Source organism: Neocloeon triangulifer, unplaced genomic scaffold (genome assembly GCF_031216515.1).
Source record: "Neocloeon triangulifer isolate White Clay Creek 2 clone unplaced genomic scaffold, ASM3121651v1 ptg000013l, whole genome shotgun sequence".
Lineage (NCBI taxonomy): Eukaryota > Metazoa > Arthropoda > Insecta > Ephemeroptera > Baetidae > Neocloeon > Neocloeon triangulifer.
This window is the reverse complement of record NW_026775555.1, coordinates 4702219-4723575: the sequence shown is the minus strand read 5'-3', so window position 1 is coordinate 4723575 and position 21357 is coordinate 4702219. Positions and strand designations below refer to the sequence as shown.

At 36.6% G+C, this 21357-nt stretch overlaps 1 protein-coding gene across 1 annotated transcript; it reads left to right on the top strand.

The window, feature by feature from the left end:
* Positions 1-950: 950 nt before the first annotated feature.
* LOC132199215 (growth/differentiation factor 8-like) lies at positions 951-21049 on the top strand. Its single transcript, XM_059623779.1, has 3 exons — positions 951-2152; positions 16550-16932; positions 18029-21049. Exons 1-3 carry the CDS (start codon positions 1537-1539, stop codon positions 18413-18415), a joined length of 1386 nt encoding a protein of 461 aa, XP_059479762.1. The 5' UTR covers positions 951-1536; the 3' UTR covers positions 18416-21049.
* Positions 21050-21357: the final 308 nt, after the last annotated feature.

Here is a 21357-nt window from a genome sequence, read left to right as displayed (position 1 = left end):
TTGTTTTAAGAAAACAATGTTAAATAAATGTCGCTAATAATAAATAATAACAAAAATAAAATAAATCCGCAATATCAGTAAATATTAAAATAATTAAATATAATTTGTTTGTATAAATGATTTACATAGTAAATGATTTAAATTTTTTTGCATTGTATGTGCAATTTTACTAGTTTTAAACAATTCAAATAAACTTACATTAACCTAAACGAAATTAATTTTCAGAGCCTTTTTGAACCTGTATCTAATTGTAAGACGTCCGATCGGAATTCATAAAAATCGCAGGGTGCTCCAACTTCTGAAGATATCGGACGCTTTAATTGTAATCAAAAGAAGAAAATCAGTAATATATCCTCAAAGTCAAGCACAATGCATTGATGAAAAAAAATCCAATTTTTTTATTTTGGTACAAGATAATTTAACATATTCGAAAACTGTCAATTTGATAAATCGATCGAGTGATTTACTTAAAACTTCTCAAAGGAAATTTACATATAATTCGGCCAAAACTCAGTCTTTTGCGAATACATATATGGACCAAAGCTACGTCACGTCGGTGACGATTGGCGAAATTGGGAGTGTTTTGCACCGAAGAGACCCACAAGAGACGGTGACGCACTCGGTGCCCATTGTCGGCGCAGCGGGCCGGCCGAAGGAAAGAAAGGCAAGCGAGATTCACGACTGACGTTCGGACAGGTGAGGTGACAAAACGTAATTGACACTACTTTCATCACAACATTAGGTGACCACGTGCGAAGTTTCAGTGATTTTCGCTCCGCCTCGCTCGCGCCCCGCCTCCCCTTGGGCCGGCGGCAAAGATGCGAGTACGCGCCGGTGAACGGCTGCACGCAGAGAGAATATATACAAAATAAGTCGCCGCATCTTGCTTTACGAACGAGTGCGCCAGCGAGAGAGAGAAAGAGCGCTTAATCCCCTCTTACACAGGTAACACCCCCACATTACACGATACGCGCCTATATAAGCTCAATGAGTTGATTTTCGCGTCGGAATATTGTTCGCACGTCCGTCCACCGTCGATTAATTGAATCAGCGGCACAAAGAGAGAGAGAGAATTAAAAAGCCGCCTGAAAATTCCCCGCTCTCTCTCTCTCTCCAACCATCTCTCTCTCTTTCTCTCTCTCTCTCTCTCTGGCAGCTCGCGGCTCAGTCAGTCACTCACATAATACCTGTGCAGTTAGTTAGTCCAACCCTTACACTCAGCCAGCTCACTCGCCGGCTTTGTGTGCTGCCACAAAAAAAAATCGTATTAACTCACACACACATACACACCGGCCGCGCGAGCCCCTCTGCCGTACTGTATAGTTGGGAAGAACATCGCGAGAGCGGGCAGCAGCACCTATAGCAGTCACCGTCGTCGCCGTCGTTTCCCCGCTGAAGCCGCCAGCGAGCCGTCCGGCCGGCATAAAAGCGCCACCAGCCCGCCAGTACAAAACATCCATCAAGTGTGTGTGGTGAGTGCGAGAGAGAGTGCAGCCGCGGCAAGGGCAAGCAGCAGCAGCAGCAACCGGAGGAGAGATGATGGCCGCACCTGCAGCGGTGGCCGCCGCGCTGGCCCTGCTCGTGGCCCTGCTGGCGCCCACCCTGCACGGCGCCCGCTCGTACGACGCGGCGCCGCCGTCGACGCAGCGCCGACTCGACGCCGAGCAGCTGTTCAAGCGGCCGGCGCTGAAGCGCGAGGAGGTGGCCGGCGGCTCGTCGACGCCGTACAAAGACCTGGACGCGGCGGCGCCGGCCAACCTCCAGCAGCACTCGGACGAGGACGGCGCCGTCGACGACGACCTCAGCGTCGGCGGCGACCTGCACCGCTTCACCACCGGGCACACGGTGCTCCGCGAGCCGCCGGCGCCGGGCTCGTACGTGCCCTCCAACTGCTCGGCCTGCGTGTCCCACGACGAGATGCGCCGCATCAGCAAGCAGAAGATCCAGGAGGACATTCTGCAGAAGCTCAACATGCGGCACGCGCCCAACATGACCGGCAGGGCCAAGCCCAAGCTGCCGCCCCTCGAGCGGCTCATCGAGAACTTCGGCATGCAGGGCGACCAGCCCGACAGGTTCCAGCTCGGCGAGTCCATCCACGAGGAGGAGGACCTGCACGCCAAGATCCCCATGGTCTTCGTCGTCGCGCAGACAAGTGAGTACCATCAATTTTCCTCCCCATTGCGACATGTTGCCCAACGCACAGAGGTTATCGCGAGTGCAACAATCAGATCACATTGTTGTTTCGTTTCATTACTCTCCGAATGACCCGTGCAACCATCAGTAATTCTAACTCAATTTGCGCCAGCATAACTTCACTAGAATCGTGGTTGAAAATTGAATCATCACTTTGAAATTAAAGAATTGTAAGTCGTGGTTTTAATTTTTGCATTATTTCTAATTTCCGATTATTTAAATTCTTTTTTTCAAAATTAATAGCTAAATTTTCAATATGCTAAATTTTAAGCCACAACTATTACATATAAATAATAAATTATTATTAATGTGCATGCATTAAATTGAGTTTTAAATTAAAATTCGGAGAAATAGAAAAATATCAAATTTACTTTGTTAAAACAAAAAATTAAAAAATAGTAAAAATATTTAATAAAAATTTAAGTGTCATGTAAAACAGGTTAATTTAAATCTACATAAAATGCTTATTTTTTAAATTAAATATCATGTTTTTGTAATTAATGTACTTTGTGCAAAATGTAATATTAATAAGTTAAAAACTTTCAAAAAATGTTTCATTAAAGATCATTATAAATAATTACGAAAATTGAATTATAAGTAACCTGTATCCATTTTTAATTTATATTCAAATTTGAGTTTCAATCGAATTGACTAGGGTAAAAAAAATCGCCTTCACATTTCGATTTGCATGTTTTAATTAAAATTACTGGCAATTTAGCCGCAGCAATTTAAAAATACTTTTTAGTTTTTTGGGTTTTTTTAAGCGGATGAGCCTATAATTTAATTCAAATTTATTGTTGTTCTGTTAGACAAGAATATTAACAGTAGTCTTAAGAACATGGCAGATCTCAAATTAAAATTTAGAGAAAAAAAACCCGTTGCTCAAATAAAGAGTACTTTATTATTGATAAATTATTCAAATTTGGAAGTTCTTTTTTATTAATTTATAGTAATTTCAAGCCAATAATTACGTTTCATTTGAATTAGCAAATAATTTATATAAAATACTTAATTATATTCAAACATCTCGTATTATTAAGTAGCAGATAAGCTGCTTAACAAAGATGCCGTATGTGTGCGATTCATTTGCGTTTTCCATTACATTTTTTGCTAAGCCTCCTCTCTCTGGGGTAACAAAAAACGAATTAGCATGATTTCATTTTTCTCATCGGCACCACAATGCCAGCTGCCGCACACAACTATTAAACGTCCTGCGAGAGCGAGAGATTTGTCGGCGGCCGTGCAGGCACCCCGTGGTCACATTCACGAAAAGGGTTGTGCAGGAACGTTAAAATGTTAATTTGATACGAGAGTAGCACCTTGAAGGATGCTGCGCGCTATAAAATTCCTCCTCCCCCTGCACACATCTCACACGCGTTATGCGGCATAACAATTTATCCTTTGTGAGATTTGTACCCTGAAGTCATGCATATCTGGCCGCGCATGCATATTACCCGAAGAGTTGCCTAGCAACAGTTTCTCGTAAGAAAAAGACGCCGGCCGCTTTTAATTTTACTCTCTTGCCGATCAGCTGCGATGCTGATTTGGAAAAATAATAAGCGAACCTCTTCAAAGAGGTTTAATCTTAATCAAAAATTTAGAATTTGGTATAAAATCTAAAATTAAAACAAATTTCATGAACATGGAAAACTCAATTCTGCATTATTTAAACAAATATTTGTTTTTAACAAACAAAAAAATTCAAATGGATATTTGAAAATAACTTTTTTATAGATCTTACTTAAATATCATTAAAATTATGGTATAATAGTAGAAATTTTTATTGAATCTGTTTGATTGAAATATTTATTTGCCAATTCAAAAGCATTTTATGCAAATCATTTTATTTTGTGTTCAAATTACTCAGTCATTATAGAAACAGAAATTTCCCGTTTCATTTTGATCATATTTTTATTTTTAATGAGAGAACGTAGAGCATAAAATAAAGTAATTTTTCACACGCGAAAAAGAAACTCAAGAAGGCCAGCAGGTAAAAATCGATACGTTTTTCGAGAAACAATTTCTCGCTCGCCGATCGCGGCACTTTTGCAGGTGAAAGCCGAGTGCCGCGCGGGGACTCACGCCACGGTATGGTGCGGGGGTGGATGTGCGGGGCGAGATTATTGCACAAGGGCGCGGGGCGGTTTAGAAGGGTAAACAAACTAACTGCTATTTCCATTTGTATATTTATGAGTGAGAGCGGGATTTTGCATACACGGTAAACGCCGCGGCCGAGGGGGTCGCGGGCGCAGGCAATTTATCCGTTCTAAAAAAGTCTAATAAGCAATTGTAAGGATTCGGGCCGAGTACATACCGTCTGGCGAGTATGATCAGCCGCCGCTCGCAGACATTATCACCCATTTCGCTTGCGCTCCAGCCCATTTTTATACTCACACGGCGACCTTTTCGACACACTCGAAACCGCGTGCAGACGTCGACGTCGATTCCATGCTCTAGAATGGACATAGATTTTCTTTATTAAAGAAGATCAACAGATTTTTTTAAATTAAATCTTAAGTACAATCCAATTTTCCACGAATTTGCAATTTTGTATAAAGAATTTATAATCATTTATTAAAATAAAATAATAATATTATTCTTAATTCTATAAAAAAAAAAAACAGTTCATGTCCCGATGAAGATTTACATTGATATGATTTAATGAATGCTCATGAAATACGCCAAAATTTATATATTTATATTTTTAAATATTTTAATGTTAAATTATGGTGCCGGTTTGTTATCATCATTAAATTGTGACTTAAAAGTTTTAAATCGATTTCATTTATCTATTAAAATTTAAATTAATAAGAAAATAAATAAATAAAAAAAAAAATTATGATTGTGTTCAATCGAGTTAGTATAAAAAATTAATGAAACTGTTTTATAGATTTAAATTTTTTTTTCTTAAATGGTGGCCATTGACTGAAAATTAAAATTTTGTACAAATTGAAAAAGAAACTTTGTAAAACGACTTAAAATTGTCTGAAACATTAGTTGATCATTGAACGGAAACCATATTATATATTAGGAGGTGAACGAGTGCGCGAATATTCGCATGGGTCTGCCTGCGTTTCGGGGTGAGTGACTGTGTGTGCATGGGTAATTCTTTTATTATTGATTATCTTGAACTTCGATCCCTTTTTGGCTTACTCGGGGTTACACACATGCACACGGGGTTAAATTGCAGGTATAAGGCTTGGTGAACTCGCTCTCTTTCTCTCTCTCTCTCTCTCTCTCTCTCTCTCTCTCTCTCTCTCTCTCTCTCTCTCTCTCTCTCTCTCTCTCTCACTCGCACAACAGCACACATATTCATTCCCTCATTAATAAACGGAGGGTGCAATACACATTCGTGTGAGCGAGCGAGCCAGCCGAACGGGGGGACAAGAGAAAAAAAATTGTCGGTGCGCCCCTGGGGGGAGAATTTGCAATAATAAATATACACACACTCACAAAAAAATATTCAAAAGAGCGGTCCGCTGGCTGCTCACTTTTCACTTTCGAGCTCATTGTCGCGCGCGTTTTTCAAGGGGGGATCAGAATGCGCTTTGAAGTATTTAATAACCAAAGGAGCTTCTGCCCGCGGAGCTTTTAAAAGGCTTAAATGCAAATGATCTATTGGAATTTTCAGCCTTTTAAACACGTAAGGGTTTTAAAAAAATGTGAAAAAATTTCTGTTTTACATTAAAGCAGACTTTCCTTGAGTTAAATTATTAATTTTAATTCAAAGGAGTTAAAATTTGGTGCAAATAAATTTCCCTTGCAACCAATTTTAATCACCGATGCGAATACAAATGAATCACTTAGCGACACAGCAGGTTGTGGAATAGGTTAATAGACACGTTGAGGCCGTGACATTGGCTCTTCACATTGCGTTTGTTATGTAATGTAATCGACGACAAAGAGCTGCATAACGCGCCGAGCACAAGCCACGAGTGAGCGTGTGACAAACAACAAATAAAATGGACAATCGCCGCTAATCAAGAGCTGCATGCGGCACTGATTACTGCTGCAGCCTCGCTTTTGAAACCCACACTGGAGCAGTGACAGATCACTGACTGATTCAGAGCACGCGGAACTCAATTATAGCTCAGCGGAATAATTAGTTTAGTTGCATTGAAGAAGATTTTAATAACTTTATTGCTGAGTTTGTATGCACAAAATTATTATTAAACAGTAATTTAAATCATTTTATAAAAATGCTTTTCAATATTGAATAGCGTTTTACTCACTAGATAAAAAAAAATAGCAAGATCAAATCAAAGAAGTTATTTGAGAATTTAAAACCCAAAGAAACCACTCGAAACGGGAAATAATTAAATTAGTACTTGTGACTAATCGCCCTGACGTGGAATTACGTTCCGAGACAATGAGATAATTGAGACAAAGCCGGTGTAAAAAAGTTAGAAAAATTCCTGTTAATTTAATCAAAGAAGTTAATTCATTTTATTCAATAAAAATTGAATTAATGAACAATCAAAAAGTGCCAAACTTAATCTTTGCAACTTCCGTATTTTAGTAATGAAAATTGATTATCAGAAACTATTACATTTCGATTTCGTTGAAAGAAAATTTTTACTATATTTGCAAAAATTGAAATAATTATAGTATGCTGATTAATTTAAAAATGCAACGTTCAGATTTTCATCTTTTAAATTTTAAATTTATTCTGATTTAAATTAACAATGGAATTATATAAAAAAATAAATTATATTCCTCCAAAAAAAAATGTTGCGGCCCTGAAATGTCATTTAGCCATTTCAGTTTTGAATGTCAATGGGCTTAAAATTTTAATATGCTAAATTCAATGCAATATTTTTAGACCGTGTTTGCCATTCATGCAAAATAAGGCATATTTATTTCTCTAACCCTTTGTCCTCATTAACACACACACAAACGGCCTATCTTGATTTTGCCAACCGAACCATTCATAAAGCTCTCTTTCAAAACTGAAGGTGACTTTGGAAAGGTCAAACGATGACTCTTTTTGAGTCGATTCATTCCAAAAATAGCCCAGCGAATAAAACACAAAATATAATCAGGAGGATTAACAATCGCGATCAAAAGACGGCTCTCGTTGAAATGATGAATTGAAGCGTGGTCCATTGATTTGAATGTTCATTGAGAGCTCCTTGAATTGAATCGCTGCACACAACAGAGTCGGTCGTTCGCTCTCCCCAAAAGGCTGCCGCTCTCATTCTCTCTCATTCATAAACCCGCGAGCCACCCCGCGAATCACAAAAGCAAATCGCTCCATCTCTATATATTTTTCAGCGCTTTCTGCGTTCATCCGATCCGCTAACCGCACTTGCTGCGATAAATATCGCTGAATAGGGGCTATTTGCAGACACAAAGTCAGCTTTTTGTCGCCGCAATCGCCTCTCGCGTTTATTATAAATCGACTTGCGGCCGAGTTGTTGATCGACACGCTGCTTATTAATCGTCATTATTTTTCATCTCTGCGGATTCGAGCAGCAATCGGAGAACGCGCGGTTTTCGATACTTTTTCGCCCTCTAACGTTTTCACACTTGAATAATAATTATCGAGAGCGCGACCCGTCACGACTGCTGCACTTAACCGGTGGACAATCGTGATCCGCTCCATTGTTTTCGTCCCGATTTGGAAATGCAGCAGTTATGCAGCCTGTCGAACAATCGGTGTCGCACAATGTGCTGCACATGACACTTGCATGATATCTCGCCGCGCTTGCACAACTACCACATTTCAAATTGCTTCCTTATTTAGAATTAAAAATAAATTCAATTCCGGAATATAAAAAAAAAAAATTTAATTTTTTTGTCCTGTTTCATATTAAATTTATAAAAAAAAATCAAAGCAACATCCGTCATATACGATTTTTTTGCCAATTAAAATAAACACCATTAAATTGGTTATAATCAATAGTTTTTTATATGTTTTACTTATGAGCAATTTACTTAAGCAAATTCAAATTAATTGTAAAGTACATCAGAATAAGTAGGTTCAGGTAAAAAGACATGATTTAGATTGTTTCAAATTTAATGCACAATCCATTATTCAATTATTATAAATTAAAACTTTAGTGTAATAATTATCTCGTCTGACCCACTTGCGAATTAAACAGCTTTAATGATGAATTTCCAATTTTAGAATGAAAACCCTAAATACATGTATTATCTAAATGAATTGTCACTCTTTATTGCAATTCTTTTATTGATAGAAACCTATACATACTATTTTTTAATAAAAATAAATTTATTTTATATGAAAGGAAAATAGCATTTAAATCAAATATGCCTCTTTTTAAATAAAAACATCAAAAGAATTGTATTTAACTAAAAAAAAAAAAAAAAAGTAGAATTTGAAAAAAATATAAAATAATTAATTAAAAAATTATGTGCGTATTTTAAATTTAACTATTAAAATTTCTTTAATGAAAAATGAGTTTTTTTATTCGGCCAGATCGGCGAGCGTCGTCGATTCGAGTGAGCTGGCGACGGACAAGCGATCCAGTGCATTTGGCATAATCGAGAGAGAGGTTATCGTGTTAATAATGAGGGGGGCCTCCACGCTGTAAGGCGATATGATGGCATAGATTATACGCCGAGGCGAAAAGCAAGGAGGCCCTATGGGCTCAGCGTGTGTGCCTTTGCTAAACGCGTGCATGTGTGCGAGAGGCGCCAGCTGATTCGGACGCTCGAGCCTTGACATGATTACTCCTCAAATTTATTGCGGGGGCACAAGGAAAGGCGGACCGAGCCGCAATTGCTCTCACTATAATCGAATCAAGTTTAAACTTTAAATTTAAAAGTTAAATTTGCATTTGTTAAAATTATACATTCAAATCACAATTGTTGGCTAAATTTTTCAATTAAATTTACAAGAAGTTGCGTTATTACATTTTTGATTTATAATTTAATTTTATGAAACTTCTTGAATGATTTAAAGGGTTTTTCACTGTATGGGAAATTTTAAATTAAAAACAATTATTATTCGCCTTAGTGCTCCTTTAGTTCTTCGATGAATTGTTTATTTTCATTTCGTTTTCTGAAGATCTCAACAATTTTGGAGGATTTTTCATCAAATTTGTTCTTAATCTAGATTATATTTAGAATATTAAGCAATTTAAATTATTTTCATAAGAAGATTAAAGATTTTATTATAAAAATGGAAATTTCAATAATAAATTTACGTATAATTGCTACTGATTATATGATAAAATGAGTTAACTTTAATGAAACTCTAAACTAAATAAAGAAAATTGATTAAATTAAGGAAAACTAATTAAAAAAAAAATTAAATTTGGTTCAATATAACAAAATTTGGATAAATTTCAAAATATTTTCCTGGATTAAAATTAAAAATTATCTAGAAACAGAATCAGGAATCAGCTCTTACAGATTCTTTTCATTAAAAAATTGAATAAAAATTTGAAGAATTTCACCAATTTCCTTTCGGAAGTTTGGCAGGACAATTGGCATTTCCGTCGAACTTTGCGTGCGCGAGGGGCGAGTGTAAAAATTCGCTCGGATTTTAAACGAGAGGGACACTGTCTGTTGTAATTAAATTTCGCAGCTGCAGCAATCGCTAATTACTCCTCGGACCACGGGCATGTCGAGTAGCACTTCAAAGGGAAGGGCCGGTTGCCCCGCCGCCGGTTCGTTGGGTCGCCGATTCACCCCGTGATAATGCCGATGTTGTGCGCCACACGCGCCGCTTAATTATATCTCGCGGCTTCGTTTATTTAATATACCTGCCGCTTCTTTTTTAATTCGTGTCTTCCAATCGCGCATTTACATCGTAGCTTGAAAGCTGGCGCGCTGCCCGCGTTATTTATTTGTTTGCGATTTCGGCCGGCATTTATTTCCTCTCTTCTCTCTCTCGAGTAAAAGGTCAATCTGCCATGTTTTATTGCCTCATCTTGTAAATAACCTGTGACAAAAGCGCTTTTCACCGCATTAATTAAGCATTCTTTTTGTACGCGGTCGTTTGCTTTCAAACCTTCCCTCTCAGCACGGACAGTTTTCATGGTGCTTTTCAAATTCTTGCCTCATTTCGACCGACCTGCAATCCTCGTCTTTTATCAAAAAAACATCAAACGGTGACATTTTCGGTTTGTATGGACGCCATCAAAGGCTTCTGTTGACCAAAAGTACTTGCTTGAGACAAAGACACTAATAAAATTTTAAATAATAATTGTGTCTGGAAAAGCCTGATGCAATAAAAATTTACTGAGCGCTTTTTTGACGTTTTAAGCATTATTTATATTATTAATAAAACTTTTTCCTTAAATTATTGGGCAAACTCCACACATTTTTTAATATTTAGAAGACAAATTTAAATTAGTTGTATTGAAAACCCACTCAATCACTAAATTCTGATTATTATTTTTATATAGAAGTAAGTTTAATATTTGAAAGACAATCATCAAATTCCAAAATTGGATTGTTTGATCACATTACATGATGTAACAAGAAATCATTTTGCACTTTATTTGTTTTTCTTTCTCTCATTAAATATTGAAACTTTATTAATTTTTATTTTATCTCTTACTCCATCCGTCATCCATTATCACGCGACTCACATAATGCATATTTATTTTTACTTCAATTACATGAATTTCTTATCATGAAGAGCAATGCATTTTCTAAATTTAATTTAACACACGACAAACTATATACATAATCAAAACAAATAGAACGCAATCAACGGCCATGAATCAGAATATGGCGCTGGTAAATGTTTGTGCTGGAAAAAGTGCAATTGCATTTCGACCCACTGCACATTGGCAATGAAATTTATCTTGCGAGTCGGTCGACGAGCAGTCAGTTTAGTTGTGCCAAAGGTCGATTTTGTACTTGGTGCAATTGCGTAAGACGCTTCAAGAGAGTTTTTTGCTCGAATGAACGTACTGCTCGGTGAATTTTTTCATAAAAATATATATATTTCTTCGAATAATGAGAGACTCGCGGTAAAAGAGAACCAGAAGGGCTTCCGAACGGAAATGCCGGAAAACTTGTGTCTGACTGAGCTTTTCAGCCTTTCGTTGAACAGAGTTTTAATAAAATGCATTAACCTGCAATTCCATTTTACTTGCAATTTGCTGTTTATCAATGAAATTTTTAAAAAACTGTTATAAATAATTAAATTGTTAAATATTCTAACTGTTTGCTTTTGCATTCAAATTTAGCATTTATTGGATTAAAACAGAAGATTTAAAAAAAATTGACACAAAAATTAATTTACTTTATATCATATTTTGGCCATTTCAATTAACCTAAAAGGAATATCTTGCTAAAATTTTTAATTTATGTCATTTTTAATTACATTTATTTATTTCAAATTAAAAATATAATTAATATTTCAAGACAATACTTTATGAATTGATAAAAAACTGTTGTTTTAATTCTCCTTTTTCTTATTGTTGTAAGCAAAGAAGTAAATAATAAATAATAATCATCTTTCTTGATTTTATGAGAATTTTGTGTAGAGTAGGAACGAAAATCAAAGCAAGTGCGCAGAGCGAGATTGATCTGTCGGCCGGTGCGGGTTGGTTGGTTGGTGGGTCGCGGTGCGTCGTTTGTTGTGTGCTTCGACCGATTGAGTGCGAGAGTGCGGACAATAAATGCATATAACATACGCGGGGCCAATGCCCTAGCGCGTGACCAAGGTATAGAGAGACAGCGCAGGGCGCGAGCTAATTGCCGACGTGATTCGCAACTTATTCGCAATCAATTATCGGAAAAGGGGCGCGTGCTGCGTGCTCGGCGCGCCCGCCTCGCAACAAACCCCGCTCACGAGAATTATGTCAATATGTCATAAAAGCCGGCTTTTAATTTGTTCCATCACGCAAAATTCTGCTCGCGGGGCGCCGCTCTTGCCTCCCCCTGCTCTCGTTTCGCAATTTCGACCCTGCGCGGATTACTGAGCCGGTTTGGAAATCCGACCGGATGATCAATTTTGCCGTAAATAAAAGTTCGAGAGCACTTTTTCAAAGCCAGTTCGATCCACGCGGTCCGTGGAAGCGTCAGGCGAATTATGCAACGCCCAGTGCAGCAGAGTTCAGCGAGTTGCATAGTTCATTAATCACGCATCCTGCCGGGCTTCCTGTTCCACATCGTAGCTCGAGTTTTGTAAAAATTTGTATCATCTGAACTTCTGAACCATTATTTATACTTTGCCATTTCTTGTTTGACTTGTTGCGAGAGAATAAATGAATTGAATTATAAAATTAATATGTATATTTGGACCGGACATTGTGAACAAAAATTGGTAATAATACAACATATTTTTTGTGGTTGAAAATAATTTTAACAAAAGAAACAAGTTCAACTAACTTTCCTCCTGTCACACTATCTAAGAAAGAAAACGATTAATTAAAATTGAAATTATAAAATAAAGTGAAATGTGGAAAGTAGAAGTAAATTTTTCAATAAATATAAAAAACAATGGACAAAATATTCATGATATTTTTTAATATTGTTGTTCCATGACTGATTCGATAAACCCAGTTTAAAATTAATTTAGCACAGTAAATTTGTTTTTTAATTTATTATTATTTAAAAAACTTTTTTTAATTTTCAATTTTTTTTGTTATAATAATATTAATTAAATTTATGTTATAAATATTATATATACTGAAGAATATTAAATTTAATAGATATAAATTAATAATAATACATAATTAATAAATAATAACATATCTAACAGAAATTACCTTTAATAATGATTTGTACACCAATAATGCAATTGTTGTGAAGCAGAGAAATAATTTTATTAAAAGTTTCATTATAAACTGTAGTCGATTTTTAACCTAATTCCATACTCTATATAATTTTTCATGATTTTAAAGAATATAAAAAAAGATTATAAATTGCTTCTGTCTATATTTTTTCCATTTTGCATAAAAAGTATTCAAATTATGTAATTTGTTTGTTTGGAGGCTCTTTGTTGTTGCTGCCTTAAAGCAGAGTGCAAAATCCGTGCCGTGCAAAAGAGGAGATAAACGATTGCTGTGAAGCGGGCCGTTGAGAGTGGTCCTCTTTAAATCAGCTGCCGCTCTCGAATTGAAGCGGCCAAGTCAACTCTTGTGCGCGGTTCAACTCCTTCCTCTTTAACCATACAAATGGCACGTGTGTGTGTGTTTGTGCGATATATATTAAATACATAATCGCAACATACGTACAAACCGGCGGCTGTTTATATTCTTGGCCCGGTGCGTGCTGCGAAAGCCGAGAGAATAAATAATTTCGTACTCTTGAGAAAGAAACTTTTCGCTTAATTCGACATCGCTGATGCTTATCCGTCCGGCCGCGGCCGGCGCGCGGAACAGAAGAATGGAAACGTTTTATACGAAAGCAGCAGCTATAGGCGGTGTACATTCCTTTTTGAATTTCTAGCCGGCCCGTTTTATTCTCGGAAATTTGTTCTGCGCGCACGTGTCACTCTTTGTAAAATGGAATATTGGGTCAAAGGTTTTGGGCCGAGGCATAAATATCTCTGTTATCGGAATTTCTTTTTCCTTAACTTAAGGTCGTGTTTATTTTCAGTCGGGTGTAATAATTCCTCGGTCCGATTAAACGCCGTTTGACCGACTGGGAGCGAGCCAAATCGAGAAATTCACAAGACCGGGGGGTGAAAAAGTCAATTGCTGCGCTTTTACGTCATAATAGGTTTGTCCAAGAACTTGTCACGGCACTGTCAAGTGTCCAGTTACGAAGATTAAAAGTTTGCATTTGCACACGTTTGAAGATAAGTTACATCAAACCCGAGTAAATCGCTGGAAAACCTTGACAGTGACAGACTATAACCATCGTAAGCATCGATTACACTTTGTTTAAGGTGATATTTGCATAAAATTTACCTTTATATAAAATTTATATTTAGCATTTAAGTGAAATTATGATAATTTTTAACAAAAGTGAGTTTTGATCTCGGAAGTTTTAGCAAAATTCTTGCCGTTTTGGCGAAAAATTCCTTTACTTTTCAATTTAATTGTCTTTGAAAGTTGAATGTAAACAATGTGTTGCTAAAATAAATAAATAAACAATTAATAATAATAATAATTTACAAATTTTTTTAAATTTTGTATGTTAGAAAATGTTTGAAGCAATTGAATAATTATTGGATTTAATACCTCTTAAATTCTGCTGATTAATTTAAATTTTGGATCAAATTTTACTTCCTAGATTTATCTATCAGGGTCAAAAATTTTGTTCTAAAACAGTTTTTTCCTCTCTTGGCTGCTGTCGATGCTTTCTAAAGGGAAAAGTGGTGAATCCATTACAAGTTTTGTGCTGAAAAAGTAATTTATTTTTGTCTAATAATTTTTGCACCACCAACATCTATTCTTCTACATTCAATGTTTAACTTTGGCATTCAGACGAATAAATTATTTGTATACTTTGCGAACATTAATCTGTTAAAAGTCCAACTTATGCCTTTTTCATTCTCGACTTCAAGACCACTTGACCTGACTACGAGTATTACCACCTTAAGCACGTTCCTATTTAAAGTGAAATTGATTGCACTTAATTAAAAATATTTATCCATGAAATCATCTCGTCGGTTAAATTTTGCGAGACGATAAATATGTGACAAGCGAGGAAAGCCAGCCGAGCCGCGGTGGGTGTTGAAGGTTCACTTGTTGCTGTGTCCACTTTTAGTCTCGGCTTGTCTTGCTTGGGCGCGTGTCGAAAATTGCGCGCTCGTCCAATCTTTTTTGCCTAGCACTAAATTGCGCGAGCCCACTCGCGAGTGGATAAATTACTCCTCGGGAATAGAAATAGGAGGCTCGAGCTTTTTCCTGGGCTTCGATCGGGAGAGAAAGAATTAATTTCGAGTCGCGTGTGCCTTTTTGTACACAAGGAAGGGGACAACACGGTGATTAATAGTAATAATTTCATACAAGTTTAAGGTCATACCGCGATTACCCACTTGGTTGTTAATGCATTTGTGATTTATTGCACACACGCGCGCGGACACATGTACTCGACTTTATATAATATATTTCGCCGCCGCGGACGGACACACTCGCTCGCTGCCTTGCTTATTCATAAGTGCGGTGCGCCGATTGCGTGCCAAACACCGACCGACGTTTGCGCTCCACTTTGTGCGCGGGCAATTTATTTCATTTTCTCCTCTTTAACTTCCACTCGGTGCACCTCGACTTAATTACCGCCCGGTGGAAAAGCCAGCTGGCACCGGCTTTTCCCACTCCAAACAAGAACAGGCAAAGAAACAGTGTTTTTTAATGGATAATTTTTATAAAAAAAGGATAAATTAACTATTAGATTTTTCATATATATTTAATAAAACATTATTAACATTTATAATAATTTAGTTCTTTATAATTTATTATTTATAATAATTTTTAATTTTTGATACAAATTATGGTTTGTTAAAATATATTTATTCCTTTTGCCTTTTCAACAAACTTCCAGAATAGATTTTGAAAGAAAAATATATTTATTTAAAAATTTCCCTCAAAAGTGATTGATTGAGAAAAATTATAAATTTAGTATGTTAGGCAGTCCTTTAATGTTAAATCAGTATGAAACTAATAAACTAATTTTAATTTTAATATAAATTTGAAATGTTTAAAAATTTAATTCTAAGAAAAGTCAACAATTAATTTTTACATTTTTAGGCATTAAAATTAAGCTAACCAGATTCGTTTTTAAAATAAGCGACTGCTCATGTTTCTCCGGAGCTGATTTCAATTACAGTCGCAAAGTGCCAGTTGGAATATTATCAAGGCGCTTTTGCAGCCTCCGGCGTGAGGTGCTGCGGTAATTGGGCGGGCAGACTGCTAAATTCGGCGCGAGAATAAACAAATGTGCCCGATTCTCCCAAGCTTGCCTGCGAGGTGCAGACGGCTGACTGACTGACTGCCTTTATGAAGTGGCAAGGTTTTGCACGGGTCAAGGACACCCTAATGTTGCTTGACCCCTGGTCGGCTGGCTGGTGCGCCCACCGTCTCGCATAATCTCCGTTATTTGCAGTGAAATTCGCAAATATTCTAATTTTCCTTTCTTTTTAATAATTTTTTGACCACGAAATTATAAATCAGAAGTGAGCAATTTAAAAGAAATAATCGTCGATTACGTAACTTATAACAAAGATTAGCTGTTTTTTGATGAATGTGGATTAAAAAAAAGGAAAAATTTTTAAAATATATAGTCGAACCAGGAAAATTAAAGCAAAAATATAAAGCATTAACCTTAACGCACTTGAATTGATAAAATTTGACACAAAGAAAAACAGGTCAACAATATGATTCAGTAATTTTAATTTCTCCATTGAGGAGTAGCTTTTCAATTTATCTTCCCATTAATTTCAATTTTGACCAATTTCGTTCTCTTTTCTGTTTTGCAGGAAAGCTGCGGCACGGCGGCGGCCTGCAGCACGATCTGGACATCCAGCACTTCCAACTGTCCGAGCAGTCGATACGCAACACGGTGGCGGACGCAACCCTTTACATCCACATGCCGAAGACGCGCGGCAAAGTGAAGCTGCTCGTCTACAAGGTGGTGAGCAACGCGTCCGAGCACGAGTCCATGATGGTGCTGCTCTCGTCGGCCAGCAAACTCAGCGAGCACCGCGAGGACGGCTGGGTCGAGCTGGACGTGAAGCGGCTGATGCAGGACTGGTTCAAGCACCCGAAGAGCAACCTCGGCGTCATCATCAAGATCGAGGATGAGACGGGTGCCTCGAAGCCCTACTCTGTTGCCACTTACAGCAGCAATGGTGAAGCACTGGTAAGTATATAAAAAGTGCAAATTATAATTTTATTTAATAAGTTTAATTTTCAATTTCGTTTTCCGTCTCTTTTTAAACATTTTTTTATTCTCCATTGGTTCACTAATTAAACTGCTTGAGTGCTTGGTTAATGAGGAATTAATTGTCTCTACACTGATCCAGTTCTCATAAAATCAATGTTAAGTTCAACCTATTGATTTGGGTCATATAAACTTTGTTTGGTGAATTTTTATTATCATTTTAAATTGGGCCAATTTCGTAAAAAAAACCATTATAGAAAATTCCTATTATAAGAAACAACGATAATTTTCAAAAATTCATTTCACTCAATAAATTCAATTTTTCTTTTGACATCTCCTTGGAACTTTCATCTAAAAACAAATGCTAATGAGGAGGAAATGAAATTTTCATAAAAATTAATTGTTAGTTTCTTATTAATTATCAAATGCGCCCGTCCTTATAATCAAATCGCAATACAATTTCAATAAACAAGAGCAATATATCGATGTATCAAAACCTCTTTAAAATTATGTAAAATTGGAATTTGTAACTTTTGGTTGACGACCCTTTTTCTTGAAAAGTTAAAAAAACCTCTAAATTTCCATTATAATGATAAAAATTTAAATAAAAGAGTATTGCTTGAAAACTGTAGTAAAAAATGTTTAATTCATTCATTATTATTTTAGTTTATTTTATAATTATTAATTATTTTTACAATTATTTTAATAATTTTCATTCCCAGAGCGACAGAGTTGTATTTTTTATTTGCATTATAATTTCAATTGCGATACTTTTAACCAAATAAATATAATTTTTAATTATTTTACCTCAAATGAAAATAACATTTGAGGAATTTTCTATTGGAACATTCATGATATGAAATCTTTTCAACAGAAGGGTTCATTTTTGGCAATTATTGAGATCAAAATTTGATCCCCCATTGTCTCAAATATTATATTTTAATACATCAATAAGAAGTCATTAATATCAAATATCAGTTTGCCGCTCCAAATCATACAAGGGGCATTTTTTTTCTTCCAAAATTTTTCGTAGAGATAAAATTTTGACGGTGCAATTTTTGTTATTGTGTTGCAGCAACCATTCGTAGAGATCAAGACAGTGGACAGCCGCAAGTACCGCACCAGGCGGACCGTGGTGGGTCTGAATTGCAACGAGAACTCGAAAGAGTCGCGCTGCTGCCGCTACCCGCTGACGGTGGACTTTGACGAGTTCGGGTGGGACTGGATAATCGCGCCCAAGAGGTACGAGTCCAACTACTGCTCGGGCGACTGTCCGTTCGCCTTCCTGCAGAAGTACCCGCACACGCATATCGTGCAGCAGGCCAACCCGAATGGCAATCTGGGTCCGTGCTGTGCGGCCCGAAAACTATCCTCCATCTCGATGCTCTTCTTCGACCAGCAGTTCAACATTGTGTACAGCGTGTTGCCTCACATGGTGGTCGAGCGGTGCGGTTGTTACTAGAAAATGAAGAGCGCAAGAGAAGAGGCAAATTTGTGAGTGCGCGAAAGGGACTTTTGAATTTTCGCGCGAATGAACGAGAAAAAATTAAGATATATAATTGTATAACGCTCGAATTTGGCCCGCGGTTGATTTTCCTCCCCCTATATTTGTATGCGATTTTTGTATAACGGTGTGGGGTATTTTTTTGTTTTTTGTTTTTATCTTTTGGACTCACGTCTCTATAATGATATATATTTCACTTTGATTGATTTCCAAAATTGCAAAATGTGGTTTTTTTTTTAAAGCTATTATTTTGCGTTTTACCGAGCGGCCTCTCTCCTTATCTCTTATTCTTTATATATACAATTCGGTTGGAGGACCCGTGGCGAACACATTCAAAGTTCAAAGGTCACAAAACTGTATTCCGAAAAAACTCTTCACAAGGGAATTGCATTTGAATTGAACGTGAAAAATTTAAGCAGACAAGAACACTGGTGTGAAACACTAATTTTTTTTTTAAGTTTCGTCGCCCGTCCTTCAACCGGTCGAAATCGCTGCCACCAGGGGGCCGCCGGTCGCGCGCTCTAATTACAATGAACAAACTCAGAAGTGCAGGGGCCTGCGAGATGTGCACCTGACACCAATTCACATATAAATGTTTATCTCATATTAAAGGATCTCTATCAAAATTTTTCATCCTTTTTACGTGTGTCCCCTGCGAGAATCGGAGTAAATGTCAAAAAAGGCGATTTGCAAAGTAAAAAATAATTAAAAACTCGTGTTTTTTTTTCAAGCAAAGTGTGGGGAAGTCAAAAAGGTTTTTGTATTGAAGCACATGTTGTGATATTATTTGCGTAGGGACTTCTTTTATTTTTCTTTATCTCTCTCTCTCGATTTCTTTTTCAATCTTTATGTTCTACATTTATTTTTGTTTTTCTTTTAGATAAAAGAGCAATTCTGATGTCGTTTTAAAGTACTACTAATATTAATGTACGGAGATAATATGGGGCTTTCTGCGAGCTTTTCTTGTGAAGATGAATTATTATTATATATATTATTACGGATGTTAACGTGTAAGAAGATGAATTTTTTTGAAAAAGGAATAAGCCTGACGCGCAACCTGTCGTCTCATCCCTCACACATACACACTCACACAAATATTATACAATTATATAATATCACGTGGATCATGATTTATTAGTTTTCCGAATCGGCGTCCAGTTTCTGTGGGTGAGAGCGAAGGAAAGGCTGTAAAAACGAACAAATTCGATTGCGCGTCCGTTATATTTCTTGACTACTACGATAAAAATAATAATGATACCCCAAAACTGTGTATTAACGATTATATTCAAAAGAAGAACAAGTATGTACAAAGCTGATGATGGTTTACTTAATAACGGGGATAAGTATATATTACTGTGGATTTTAATTGTAATCTCTGCTTACTATACTTTTTTATGTATGATTTCCACTGCGTCGTACTATATTTGATAAAAAATCACTTTGCAGTTAATTAATGAATTAACAATCGAGACTGTACGGCTTTCTTAGCGTAATTCGCGTGGAATGTCTGCTGCTGTTTAAAGCACGAGGAAGTAAAAAAAACAAAATATTCGAGCGAATCATGCCAAAAAGCCAACGAAGTCGTTTGGAAAACACAACAACTTTCCAAATAAATGTGATATCTCCTCAAAAATTGATTAAAGTGTATAATTTTAATTTAAATAATATGTAACGATTAATGCTGACTATAAATGAAAAGAGACGAGATATTGCATTGTGGGTGTTTCGCAGGCTCGCTGCTTGTATGGCGTGACGAAAATATATCATAGAACTCGATCGGGAACAAATTAATAATTAAAAAAAAGATATCGCGCCGGGTGCAAACCAAATCCACCGAACGCAAAGATTAACTACTTGATCAATTGATGAGACAAAATTTCCGCCGCCGACCAACGTTGATTGATTTTGATTGTACAGTAAAACGTTTGCTTTTCCTCCACTTTACTAACACAAGAGTTTATAAATAGAAAATCTCTCTCTCTCTCTCATAACATGATTTTGTGTTTCGTAGTTGTGTAATAATATCACTCTCTCTTTCTCTCTCTCTGTAAATACATAATTGTATGTCTCTCTCTCTCAATCGTAGGCGAGTTTTAAGTTTATACGTCTCTGATGTGCATACAAAAATACACACGACACAAGAAAGAGCAAAATTTCTTCACACACGTGGTAGAATATGTGGAAAAAAATAAATCATGCAAAATTGTTTCCTTCGTTCTTGCCTGCGCGCATCAAAATTAATCTCAAACTCATTGTGTTCACTCTTTTCTCTCTACCACATCTCTCACATCGATGTAGAGCAGATATCAGTTGTATACTTATAAACGCGGAAAAAATGTTGTGGAATAAATTGTTATGTATTTTGAGTTGCTCGATCGAGACACGTACGTATTTTATAATTTAAAAAAAGCCTTTTATTTTTTAAAAATGGACAAAAAATTGCATTATGATTGTGTCATCATCATTGATCAATATTAATTGTAAGGGTACATTGAAAAAAAAATAGGAATGAAGATATCAAGCGATGTTATTTTATTTAGTAATGTTTGTAGAAAAATAGACACAAATACATGAAAACGGAGCAAAAAATCACCATGAGCGTTTCAATTTTACACTCAAACCCGTCTTTAAGCATATAAATTGAGCGCCGACAGCGGTGTACACCGAAAATTTCTTTGAAATCATTTGCAATTTTCCTTGTGCGTGCCGCCGCAGCGCAGATGTTCCAAAGTCTGGTCAGTTACATTCCAGGAATTGCCGAAAAGAGCGGAGTGAACTCGGCGGAAAGGAAGGGTTTCGAGATGATAACGCAAGCTGAACTCGTCGCTCAACAGGTGTTGTTTGATCGCTGAGACAATGGCAAAATGAGATTTTCATGCTCACTAAATCGCAAGAGTCGG

Bases quoted from the DNA above. Each gene is read 5' to 3' on its own strand.
- LOC132199215 (XM_059623779.1), top strand. From the start codon at position 1,537: ATGATGGCCGCACCTGCAGCGGTGGCCGCCGCGCTGGCCCTGCTCGTG. The intron at 2,153-16,549 runs GTGAGTACCATC...TCTGTTTTGCAG, and splicing joins CTTCGTCGTCGCGCAGACAA to GAAAGCTGCGGCACGGCGGC. The intron at 16,933-18,028 runs GTAAGTATATAA...ATTGTGTTGCAG, and splicing joins GCAGCAATGGTGAAGCACTG to CAACCATTCGTAGAGATCAA.